Source organism: Anomaloglossus baeobatrachus, chromosome 4 (genome assembly GCF_048569485.1).
Source record: "Anomaloglossus baeobatrachus isolate aAnoBae1 chromosome 4, aAnoBae1.hap1, whole genome shotgun sequence".
Lineage (NCBI taxonomy): Eukaryota > Metazoa > Chordata > Amphibia > Anura > Aromobatidae > Anomaloglossus > Anomaloglossus baeobatrachus.
Window position 1 is genome coordinate 460,531,217 of NC_134356.1, and position 13,022 is coordinate 460,544,238.

The following is a 13,022-nucleotide window of genomic DNA, read 5'->3' on the forward strand; positions in this document are numbered from 1 at the left end:
GTCAGGTAGCGTTCTTATACCTTACAGCTTCGGCTGCAGTCCGTATCCTTACCTCTTAGTGGAGCGGACATAGGCAGGTGCCTGAGGCACATGGTCCGGCTGGGCCTTGTGATTCTACTCGTAGGTGGACGTTGCCGCTAGGGTAACGTTCCTTATACTGCGTCTGGCAGTTGTTCGTATCCTCGCACACTAGGGGAGCGAACAGAGGTAGGAGCTTTGTGCGGCTTATGCTGCTGTCTGTCTCTTTTGCACCACTAGAAGAGCGGACCTAGGCAGGTGCCATATCTAGTGGTTCGTGTCCTCGCACACTAGTGGAGCGAACGCAGGTAGGAGCTTTGTGCGGCTTACGCTGCTGTCCGTCTCTTTTGCACCACTAGAAGAGCGGACCTAGGCAGGTGCCATATCTAGTGGTTCGTGTCCTCGCACACTAGTGGAGCGAACGCAGGTAGGAGCTTTGTGCGGCTTACGCTGTTGTCCGTCTCCTGGCACCATTAGAGGAACGGACCTAGGTAGGTGCCATTTCACACTCACTGCTTTTGTCTCTGTGATCATTAACAGAGACCATTCCACACACCCTCCAAGTAAGGGAGGAATTGCCTTATTTACTAATTATATTCCTCTGTGAGTTTAACAGAGGTATTGCACTCTGCCATAGTCTGCAGCAGAGTCTTTGCACGGTGGACCCTGACTGTCTGATATTCCTTTAGGTTTTATTATCAGACAGCCCCCCGTAACAAACCCTTTGTGTGGCCTACCTTATTCCCGCACCTAACTCCATCACCTACCTCCTGGGGCCCCGGCTCTACTTGCGGAGGGCCCAACTTCCAGGCTGCTGTCCACATCAGCCCCAGTGGAGAGACTGTGCAGCGGCAGTTCTATCTCCATAACCGCAATCCACAAGTGGCGTCAAGACATAAACTTGTTGAACATTCCCCTGTATATAACCCCTTTTAATGCGACCCCCAGGGTCACGGAACTGGGCAACGGCCACCCAGTGACACATCCCAGTAGTACACCGCCCGGGACCGAGTACCCCATAGCCCTGGAGAGGGACACTAAAATATCACCTTCAGCTGTAACGTGGCTATATCCTCTCATGCCTTGTACTGACTAGCAACAATCCATGCAATTAGCCTAAAACTGGATACTAACATGAAATGGCTGTCAGCTGAATGCTTATTTGGCCTATTACTATTTCCATTATAATATATGACCACTGCTAATGGCTGTAGTAAATATTGCCGAGATCACAACTGTAGTCAGTGACTGCGGTCACTTGTTAGTTTCGAAATGCCATCATCTTTGGTCAGGATGCAGAGATCAAACAGGTACCATACAAGAGGTGCCACAGGAGTACTGTGGGATCAGAATGCCCATACTTTCCACTAAGATAAAAGAAAAAAGGGGGGGGCGCGTGTGACGACATGGACTCTCATGGGTTAAAGTTTCTTAAAATCAAGCCAGACAGCATGATTGTCTATAGACGGGGGAGAAGTCCCTCATTGTTTTTACAAGACTCTTGTTGACTCAATGTAATTGTGTTGGCCATTGAAAGCCAGAGGTATTGTTCTCCAGACATTTCCAGTAACCATTGTATTGTAGTTGTGTATTGATAATGTAATTACCTTAGTAGCCATTGTCTAGTCGGTGACTCCCAGTTTACATGTACACCCTCAGTCTTTCTATGCACATCATTTAAATGAACATTGTCCATGCAGCTTGAAATTCCTCCAATGGGAGAAGCAATCTTGTCCAACCAATCGATGAGGACGCAGTGTATCCAAGTGGAAGGTTGTGGCTATAAAAAGGACTTCTTTAAGCCACCAGGGGTTGTTGATGGATGCTGATGGATCCAGTCTAAGCTCTTTGGCGCTGACTAGAGGATCAGGATATCTTATGGCTTCAATCTAGGGACTCCAACCCGGTTGGAGACCATATCCACAGCCTAGGGATTTCGACTCCGGCTGCCAGGATTTTATCATCAAACCAGGACTACCTAAGGAGGACACTCAGGTTGGGACAGTTCAGTCACCTGTTACAGACTTTGCAGACCTCAGACAGCTTGGAACCTGTGAGGCATGGACATTCTAATCCCTGGTGAGCCAGCGGAAGGGTGGGACTCTGTTGCCTGTTACATTTGTGTGTTTTGCTGGTTATGTGTTATGTGCCGTTAATTGTTTGGGGATCCAATAAAGTCTAATTATTGTGGTTCCCTCACCCTGTGTTGTCTGAGTAGTGTTACGCCCACGGTTAAGGAGGCCGGTGCTCAGTTGGGATGAGCCCTGAGCCACGCTGTCTTTCTAAAGGCGGTGGGTTTTAGTGGACGAGAGCGCCCACTGAGCCCCGTGTCTCCACAATTGGTGGCAGCAGTGGGATACTACTCAGCCTGGTTTACCCAGGGGAGCTGCAGTGGACTGGTGTTTTCGGACACCGTCCAGGGCTCAACAACCAGGGAGGCACATAAGCATACCCAGCAGGCCATAGGGGAGGCATTCAGGTTTCGGACGCTGCCATGTCCAACCCCACCAGCTCAGCCATGGGACAAGGACAAGAGAGGAGTTACGATCGCTGCAGTAAATGGATGCTGCAGGATCTGTGCCGGAGGCGAGAGATTGTCTGCTGGAGCGCTGAGACTCAGTCGGACTTGATCCGGAAATTAGTCCGTTGTGATGCCCAGAATGATGCAGAGGACGATGAGGATCCCGCCGATATTGACCCAGAGGATTTAGACTATGTGCCACATCATGGATCTAGTGACAATCGGGAATCAACTTTGTCCAAGATGGCCCAAACCACAGCGTTGTTGGATGCATTGTGGCCTAGATCCTCAAGAGAAGAGAGGGCTTATGTTCTGGAATATGTTTATGGGATTCCAGCTGCAGTACTGCTAACACCAGCCGGTCGAGAAGGATGGTCCCGCTACCCAGCAGAAGCTGCGCCAAAACAAAGGACTACAGACAGGGCCTGTGACTCTCCCAATCTATGGCGCTGTTATACATGTGGGCGCAATGGACATATAGATAAGGATTGTCTCCAAAACCGAGGCCGCATGCTTGGAGCCCGTCTGCCACTCCAACCAGTCAACATGTGCCGAGATGAACCAACGAGACCTGGGGAATGCTGCTCCCAAGAAACACCAATAGCTAAGGAAGTGGTTTATCCAGTCCACACCCTACGGCGGGCCGGACACCGTACACCAGCCAACCTCGATCCCCACATCCAGACGGTCAAGGTCGGTGATATACAGGCTCAGGGACTTCGAGACATTGGATCTTCCATCACTCTGGAAGCCCAGTTGTTGTTTCTCCGGAAGACCCTTTACCGGTTTCCCAATTGTCCGTCTCCCTAGCTGAGGGCCAGCGCTCAGACGTCCCTCTGGCATGTGTGCAGGTGGACCTAAGGACCGACCAGGGAGAGGTCGAGGTGGAGATTGTGAACAGCCTCCCCATACCTGTCATTGTGGAGTCTGACCAGAGCAAGGCTGATGTGGAGCTTATGGACACCGTCCCCACACCAGTTATTTTGGGAAAGGACCAGGGAGAGGTTGATGTGAGACTTGTGAACAGCCTCCCCACACCTGTCATTGTGGAGACTAATCAGAGCAAGGCTGATGTGGAGCTTATGGACACCGTCCCCACAACAGTTACTTTGGGGTCTGACCAGGAAGAGGTCCATATGGAGTTTATGGACAGCCTCCCCACACGGATACCACTCAAAGGGAAGTGAAAGTGGGGCTTGTGAATTACCTGCTCACACCAGTCATTTTGGAGAATGACCTAGTACAAGGACTATCCAGTCAGTTTGAAGAAGCGATCACCCACCTCCAAGCCAAGCAGGACCCTGATGTGGATCTTTCTAACATCTTTTCCAGGGATGGTTTGCATTCCCGGTCTCCATCATCCACTTCTGAGCCAAGAACCGTGAGTAAGCCTAACCACATTGTGGCTATTGACTGGGGGAGGATTGATAGTGGGAGATTTGTGCAGGCCCAACTCATGGACCCCACCTTAGTGCTTGTCCACAATATGGCTGCTCAACTTGGGGGAGGTAATCAGGGGGAGGTGAATAGATGCGAGCCTCTGTTGCTGACCTCACCATTAAAAAGGACAATGCCGTCAAGAGGAGAAGGATGATCGGAAGCCTATCATGTCTGGCTAATATTAAGAAGGGGGAGGAATGTGACGACATGGACTCTCATGGGTTAAAGTTTCTTAACATCCAGCCAGACAGCATGATTGTCTATAGACGGGGGAGAAGTCCCTCATTGTTTTTACAAGACTCTTGTTGACTCAATGTAATTGTGTTGACCATTGAAAGCCAGAGGTATTGTTCTCCAGACATGTCCAGTAACCATTGTATTGTAGTTGTGTATTGATAATGTAATTACCTTAGTAGCCATTGTCTAGTCGGTGACTCCCAGTTTACATGTACACCCTCAGTCTTTCTATGCACATCATTTAAATGAACATTGTCCATGCAGCTTGAAATTTCTCCAATGGGAGAAGCAATCTTGTCCAACCAATCGATGAGGACGCAGTGTATCCAAGTGGAAGGTTGTGGCTATAAAAAGACTTCTTTAAGCCACCAGGGGTTGTTGATGGATGCTGATGGATCCAGTCTAAGCTCTTTGGAGCTGACTAGAGGATCAGGATATCTTATGGCTTCAATCTAGGGACTCCGGACCCGGTTGGAGACCATATCCACAGCCTAGGGATTTCGACTCCGGCTGCCAGGATTTTATCATCAAACCAGGACTACCTAAGGAGGACACTCAGGTTGGGACAGTTCAGTCACCTGTTACAGACTTTGCAGACCTCAGACAGCTTGGAACCTGTGAGGCATGGACATTCTAATCCCTGGTGAGCCAGCGGAAGGGTGGGACTCTGTTGCCTGTTACATTTGTGTGTTTTGCTGGTTATGTGTTATGTGCCGTTAATTGTTTGGGGATCCAATAAAGTCTAATTATTGTGGTTCCCTCACCCTGTGTTGTCTGAGTAGTGTTACGCCCACGGTTAGGGAGGCCGGCGTTCAGTTGGGATGAGCCCTGAGCCACGCTGTCTTTCTAAAGGCGGCGGGTTTTAGTGGACGAGAGCGCCCACTGAGCCCCGTGTCTCCACAGCGCGCTCCTGTGTAAAATCCAATGATAAAATTTTTTTTTAAAGCAGTGTGATGGCCACACTTACCTGATCCTGTTGTACATCAGGTACAACACTGGGGAAACAGCCGAAGGGAAATACAAGGTGTACCACTGGCATCAGCGGGGATCTCGTCCTCTCAAGCCCGCAAGATTTCCAGCCCGGGCGGCCGCTCACGCGATCGATAACCCACGTGGAGAGCTCAGCAGCCAGACCAGCGTTAGGCTGCAGCTCCTCCTCTGGGATGGACGGACCCGTAGACACGATGCCGGTGACTCACCGGCCCTCCAGAAGCGTAGATGGATTCAGGCAAATCTTCGATTAGCTGCAGCAGCCCCGTGAACTCCAGCAAGGAGATGAGAGATTTAGGGATAATGAAAAAACACGGTATCGGCTGCGCTGCTAGGAATGTTCATGGCTATGAACTTTCCTAGCAGCGCAGCCAATACCGTGTTTTTTCATTATCCCTAAATCATACTTTCCACTAGGCACTTAAGGTCTAGTGTCTAGGACCGCAAGTTGTGGGAACCGGCGAGTGATACAATTTTTGTTCAAATAGATGCCCCACTTACAGCCTATCTACTGGCACCTAGGGTTGCGCGTGTTATATACTGTTCAAGCTGACTGGTAGCCACTGCAGCCAAGAGGTGGTGGGAGCTGGAGAAGAGTTATGCTTAGACTGGTGGACCAGCAGTCTGTGTGCTTTTAACATTAACATCAATAAAGAACATCACTAAAGAGCAAGCATCACTGAGGAGACAGAGAGACAGCTCCGGTGCTTGCTCCAGCTACATGCTACTTTGCATTATCCAGTTCTACATGTTAGTACTATATGCTTTTACTGAACAGGGTGATAACGGAGAGTGGTAGAGCAGGGTATTTCCAAGCCGCGCCAATGACTACCAGATCATGAAGATTGAAGATTAATGTAGCTTTATTTGTGCACTGGTCAACGCATTTCGGGAGACTCTGCTCCCTTCCTCAGGACAGTCTGGCAAGGAAAATTAATTACTGATTTAATGTTCCTTGCCAGACTGTCCTGAGGAAGGGAGCAGAGTCTCCCAAAACACTTTGACCAGTGCACAAATAAAGCTACATTAATCTTCAATCTTCATGATCTGGTAGTCATTGGCGCAGCTTTTTAAATACCCTGCTCTACCACTCTCCGTTATCTGCCGACTTGGGGACCGCTGCCGTGACTCGGAGTCACTTACATGCTGTTATAGGAGTTGTGGCTTTCACAACCCCTGTAGGTGAGTTTAACCCCCCCTCTTCACACCCCCCTTCCTACCGGGGTAAGACACTATTGCGCTCTTTTCTCCACAGTTTTTTCTACTGAACAGGGTGAGATGGAGGATTCTTGAGTGAACTCGTCTGCGACATTATTTTACTGGGCGGGTTTGTTCTTGCAGACTGTTATACTGGAATCGAGGAGGGCAGTGTATAATATATTATATTACATAACACAGACACTATATAGAGTCATGTGCACTTATATATTTGGGGTAAATCATTTACTGTATTGCTCTTTTACATTAAAATTCTGTGAAGTAGCTGTGCTATATACAATATACTACACTACACTTGGTATTCATGTTTAGTGCCTGGGGCAGTGGGACCTGTGAATACCTTCCTGGGAATCAGTATGTCTTTTACTATTATCATTTTTATTCAATAACATTCAGAGATTTTTTTGTAAAAAATGAACTCGGCAACCACTTTAACTACGTACAGCAAGGCTATGGAAAATATAAAATTCTTAACATATCACTATTTATTATTTCAGATCTTTCATTGAGATCTCTAACAACTGCCTTACCAAAGATCAAGCTGAGCAAGTAATAGAAGTGATGTTTAAGGAGGCAGGATTTGAAAATAAAAATGAGCTGACTTGGGAAGATTTCCATTATCTACTGAGGGATCATGATAAAGAACTTCGTTTTACAAAGCTACAATTTAAAGGTGTGGTATGCAGACAAAGTGGCCGATGTATCAAAACTTTTAAATCAGAAAAGTAGTGGAAAATCTTTGAAAAGTCTCAAAATTGTTGACATATTCAAATCAGTTTGAATCAGCTCCACCAAAATGTGCGGAGTTTGGGAGCAGTAAGGGCAGGATGAGACGTGGTCGTCCAATTCATCAAACGTGACAGCATTTTGTACACCATAAGTACTATCCAGTCTTTCACTAGAGTAGAATTTCTGGTGTGGCACACTGAAGAGCACACCACTTATAAGATGACTCGAATTCATGGAGTGGTATGAATTGAGCAGATTGTACTATCTCAAGACTGGTGTAACACGAGCGTACACTGCGCCAGTCTTGATATATTGTCTAAACACTGTTCACAATTTTGCACCAATTCAAATAACACAAGTTGTCCTTTAATAGGGTCTAAATAAGGGCCTTACCATATAATTCAGAGCGGTTTTGGGCTGAAGTTTCTTGAGAAATTATTCTGAGGGCCCAGCTGCCAGATATAATTTCTTTCCTTTTAATCGTAGTCTAACATATATTTTGATCATTGGATTATATTTGCAATAAAAACTATCGTGGAAATCTTTACTAGAGATGAGCGAACCGGTCGCGGTTCGGCTCGAGGTCGGTTCGCCGAAAGGAGCTCCCGTTCGAGTTCGGTTCGTCGAACGTTCGACGAACCGAACTCGAACTGTATAGGAAACAATGGCAGGCAATCACAAACACATAAAAACACGTAGAAAACACCCTCAAAGGTGTCCAAAAGGTGACAAACAACTCACAACACAACACAAACACATGGGAAAGTGACAAGGACAAATTCTCATGTGAAAACAAAACAGCGTTACGAGGAAAAAGAGAACGAGACACAGATATAGGCATGGCATGCCCTTCTAAAATCATGTAAAACACCGCAATGTGACTTCAAGCGGAGTCTCCCTTTTTTCCAAAAATTGGGCCACACAGACACCCCTTCAGTGGCAGCACTTGTGCCCCAGTTGTACACTTCACAGCTAGATTTGCATCAAGCACATTCAAAAATACGCCATACTTAACCGTCCCCAGGATGACACCGGGGTAGGTAGCAAAGTCTTTCCTTATCCCAGCTCTGTTCATCTTAGATCATTTTTAAAAACAATGTAAGCAAGGGTTACTCCAAGCGAAGTCTCCCTTTTTTTCCAAAAATTGTGCCCCACACACACCCACCCATTCAGTGGAAGCACTTGTGCCCTAGTTTTACACTTCACAGCTAGATTTGCATCAAGCACATTCAAAAATACGCCATACTTAACCGTCCCCAGGATCACACCGGGGTAGGTAGCAAAGTCTTTCCTGATCCCAGCTCTGTTCATCTTGGATCATTTTTAAAAAACACAGCAAGCAAGGGTTACTCCAAGCGGAGTCTCCCTTTTTTCCAAAAATTGTGCCCCACACACACCCACCCATTCAGTGGCAGCACTTGTGCCCTAGTTGTACACTTCACAGCTAGATTTGCATCAAGCACATTCAAAAATATGCCATACTTAACCGTCCCCAGGATGACACCAGGGTAGGTAGCAAAGTCTTTCCTGATCCCAGCTCTGTTCATCTTGGATCATTTTTAAAAAACACAGCAAGCAAGGGTTACTCCAAGCGGAGTCTCCCTTTTTTTCCAAAAATTGTGCCCCACACACACCCACCCATTCAGTGGCAGCACTTGTGCCCTAGTTGTACACTTCACAGCTAGATTTGCATCAAGCACATTCAAAAATACGCCATACTTAACTGTCCCCAGGATGACACCGGGGTAGGTAGCAAACTCTTTCCTGATCCCAGCTCTGTTCATCTTGGATCATTTTTAAAAAACACAGCAAGCAAGGGTTACTCCAAGTGGAGTCTCCCTTTTTTTCCAAAAATTGTGCCCCACACACACCCACCCCTTCAGTGGCAGCACTTGTGCCCCAGTTGTACACTTCACAGCTAGATTTGCATCAAGCACATTCAAAAATACGCCATACTTAACCGTCCCCAGGATCACACCGGGGTAGGTAGCAAAGTCTTTCCTGATCCCAGCTCTGTTCATCTTGGATCATTTTTAAAAAACACAGAAAGCAAGGGTTACTCCAAGCGGAGTCTCCCTTTTTTTCCAAAAATTGTGCCCCACACACACCCACCCATTCAGTGGCAGCACTTGTGCCCTAGTTGTACACTTCAGAGCTAGATTTGCATCAAGCACATTCAAAAATACGCCATACTTAACCGTCCCCAGGATGACACCGGGGTAGGTAGCAAAGTCTTTCCTGATCCCAGCTCTGTTCATCTTGGATCATTTTTAAAAAAACACAGCAAGCAAGGGTTACTCCAAGCGGAGTCTCCCTTTTTTTTCCAAAAATTGTGCCCCACACACACCCACCCCTTCAGTGGCAGCACTTGTGCCCCAGTTGTACACTTCACAGCTAGATTTGCATCAAGCACATTCCAAATCCACAAGCATTTACTCTCCCCAGGATGACACAGGGGTAGTAAATTCCTGGTGGATCCATGACTTGTTCATTTTGATGAACGTTAGTCTGTCCACATTGTCACTGGACAGACGCGTGCGCTTATTTGTCAGCACACACCCAGCAGCACTGAAGACACGTTCAGAGACAACGCTGGCAGCTGGACATGACAAAATCTCCAAGGCGTAACTGGAGAGCTCTGGCCATTTTTCTAGATTTGAAGCCCAAAATGAACAAGGCTCCATTTGCAAAGTCATGGCATCGATGTTCATTTGGAGATACTCCTGTATCATCCTCTCCAGCCGTTGACTATGTGTTAGACGTGTTGTCTCTGTTGGCCTTGCAAAGGAGGGTCTAAAAAAATTATGAAAAGATTCCATAAAAATGCTGTTACCAGCACCAGATACAGTCCTACTGGTACGGGTAGACTGTTGAAGATGACGAGACCGTCCCATGTTTGTCAAGTTACAACTGGGAGATTCACTCCCTGCACCTGCACGGTTGTTTGGTGGAAAAGCCGAGCTAAGATCGAGTAACAGCTTCTGCTGATACTCCTGCATACGTGCGTCCCTTTTTATGGCTGGAATTATGTCACAAAATTTGGACTTGTACCGGGGATCTAATAGTGTGGCAAGCCAGTAGTCATCATCACTTCTAATTTTGACAATACGAGGGTCATGTTGGAGGTAGTGCAACAAGAAGGCACTCATGTGTCTTGCGCAGCCATGCAGACCAAGTCCACGCTGTGTTTGTGGCATAGAGGTGCTACCCGTTCTTTCTTCCTCTGACATCTCCCTCCAACCTCTTTCAACTGAAATTTGACCAAGGTCTCCCTCATCCGCTGAGTCTTCCATGTCCATGGACAGTTCGTCCTCCATTTCTTCATGTTCTCCTGCACCTTCCTCAACATTTCACCTGCTACCATGTGCCCTTGTTGATCCCTGTCCCCCATGGTCCCATGCCTGCCGCGTTGGTGATGATGACCGTCTGGACCTCGGTGATGTTGTTGTGTCTTGCGCATATGAATCCTCCTGTAGTTCCTCCCCTTCCTGTTGTCTCACCCCCTGACTCCGAATAGTGTTTAGCGTGTGCTCCAGCATGTAAATGACTGGAATTGTCATGCTGATTATGGCATTGTCAGCGCTAAACATATTCGTCGCCATGTCGAAACTGTGCAGAAGGGTGCATAGGTCCTTGATCTGAGACCACTCCATCAGGGTGATCTGTCCCACCTCTGCATCTCGTTGGCCCAGGCTATACGTCATGACGTATTGCACCAGGGCTCGGCGGTGCTGCCACAGTCGCTGTAACATGTGGAGAGTCGAATTCCAGAGTGTCGGCACATCGCATTTCAGGCGATGAACCGGCAGGCCGAAAGACTTCTGGAGCGATGCAAGTCGCTCAGCTGCGGCGGTTGAACGGCGGAAGTGAGCAGACAGTTTTCGTGCCCTGGTCAGAAGGCCATCTAGGCCGGGATAGTGTGTTAAAAATTGCTGGACAACAAGTTTCAACAAGTGAGCCATACAAGGCACGTGTGTCACCTTGCCCAGGCGAAGGGCCGCACCCAGGTTTGCAGCATTGTCGCACACGGCCTTACCAGGCTGCAGGTTGAGTGGAGACAACCATTTATTAAACTCGGACAGCAGAGCTGACCACAACTCCTCAGCTGTGTGACTCCTATTACCAAGACATGTCAAGCTAAAGACCGCCTGATGCCGTTGCGCTCTGCTGCCAGCATAGTAATGAGGGGTGCATGATTCCTTCTGCGCAGTGAGAACGCTGGTGGCCTGACCAGACAGGCTTGGGGCGGAGGTGGAGGACACAGATGAGGTGGAGGAGGCAGAAGCAGTGGCGGAACTTGGACAGACAGAGGATTGACACACAAGTCGTGGGGACGGCAAGACTTGTGCAGCAGACCCTTCACCATCTATCACCATAGTTACCCAGTGCCCAGTCAGCGACATGTAACGTCCCTGTCCATGTTTACTGGTCCAAGTATCGGTGGTGAAATGCACCTGTTCACACACAGAGTTTCTCAAGGAAGCGGTTATGTTGTGTGCGACATGCTGGTGTAGCGCGGGCACACCTTTCTTAGAGAAGTAGTGGCGACTAGGCATCTGGTACTGGGGCACAGCGACAGACATAAGGTCTCTAAAATCCTGTGTGTCCACTAGGTGGAAATGCAGCATTTTGGTAGCCAAGAGCTTACAGAGGGATAGAGTCAACCTCTTAGCTTTGTCATGGGTCGCAGGAAATGGCCTTTTATTTGACCACATCTGAGGGACAGAGATCTGGCTGCTGTGTGTAGACGGTGTTGAGTAGGGTGTCCCTGGAAAAATGAAGGTTTGTGAGGAAAGTGCAGGCGGAGACATGATGTTGTCTTCATCCAACGTTGGTGCTATCGATGTCTGAGAGAGCTGTACACACTCACTTGTTTCCCCTTCCAAACCAACTGACGACCTACCAAGCAAACTGCCTGTTGCGGTTACAGTGGTGGAAGTTGTGCGTGGAAAACCAGGTGTGACAGCTGTCCCCTCAGTCCTAGAAGATGAAGAGCGCGCGGATGCACTGGAAGGGGCAGGCGGTGGATGGTTCGCTCCGCTAGGCCGCATTGCAGCACGGTGAACTTCCCTCTGGGACCTATGATATTTATTCATGTGACGATTCATGGAAGAAGTTGTCAAACTGCTGAGGTTTTGACCTCTACTAACAGAATCACGACAAATTTTACACATCGCGTAATTTGGGCGATCTTTTTCTATGTCAAAAAAGGACCAGGCTAGGCAAGGCTTAGAGGGCATGCGACCTGCTGAGCCCCCCCGACTAGTGCTCAGAGGCAGAGTGGTGGCTGATGATGCAGTTGTAGACGTGCTACAAGTGCTCCGACTCTGTCCAGGAAGGCGCAAGGTAACTTCGTCGTCGGTTGCATCCTCCTCCACCGCCTCTGTTGACCTCCTCGAGTGCCTGACTGGGGGTTGACAGTAGTTGGGATCTAGAATTTCATCATCAATTGTTGTGTTTGCACTCCCCTCCCCCTCAGACCGAGCCTCTTCTTGCCCTGAACGAATATTTAAGTTGTCATCCCAATCGGGTATCTGCGTCTCATCTTCATCAGTATGTTCCTCATTGTCTATAACCACAGATGTTACAGTTTGTGACAAAGGGTCAACATTATGCACAGAAACTTGGTCCTCACGGCCTGAATCAGAGTCACAAAGGTTCTGGGCATCACTGCAGACCATTTCCTGGTCTGTACTCACTGTAGCTTGGGAGCAGACCTCTGATTCCCAGGCTATAGTGTGACTGAACAGCTCTGCAGACTCAGCCATCTCAGTTCCACCATACTGTGCAGGGCTGATGGAGACTTCAGAGCTGGGAGAAAGCAAGTTTGATTGGGATGACAACTCAGAGGACTGGTGTTTTTTGGATG

General features: G+C 48.1%; 1 protein-coding gene across 1 annotated transcript in view; it reads left to right on the forward strand.

Moving 5' to 3' along the window:
- LOC142303863 (dual oxidase 1-like) overlaps positions 1-13,022 on the forward strand; it is a 421,125-nt gene that overhangs the window by 315,191 nt on the left and 92,912 nt on the right. Inside the window, exon 21 of the mRNA XM_075345668.1 lies at positions 6,922-7,097. Coding sequence (XP_075201783.1) covers positions 6,922-7,097 — 176 coding nt within the window. The remainder of the gene's footprint in view (positions 1-6,921; positions 7,098-13,022) is intronic.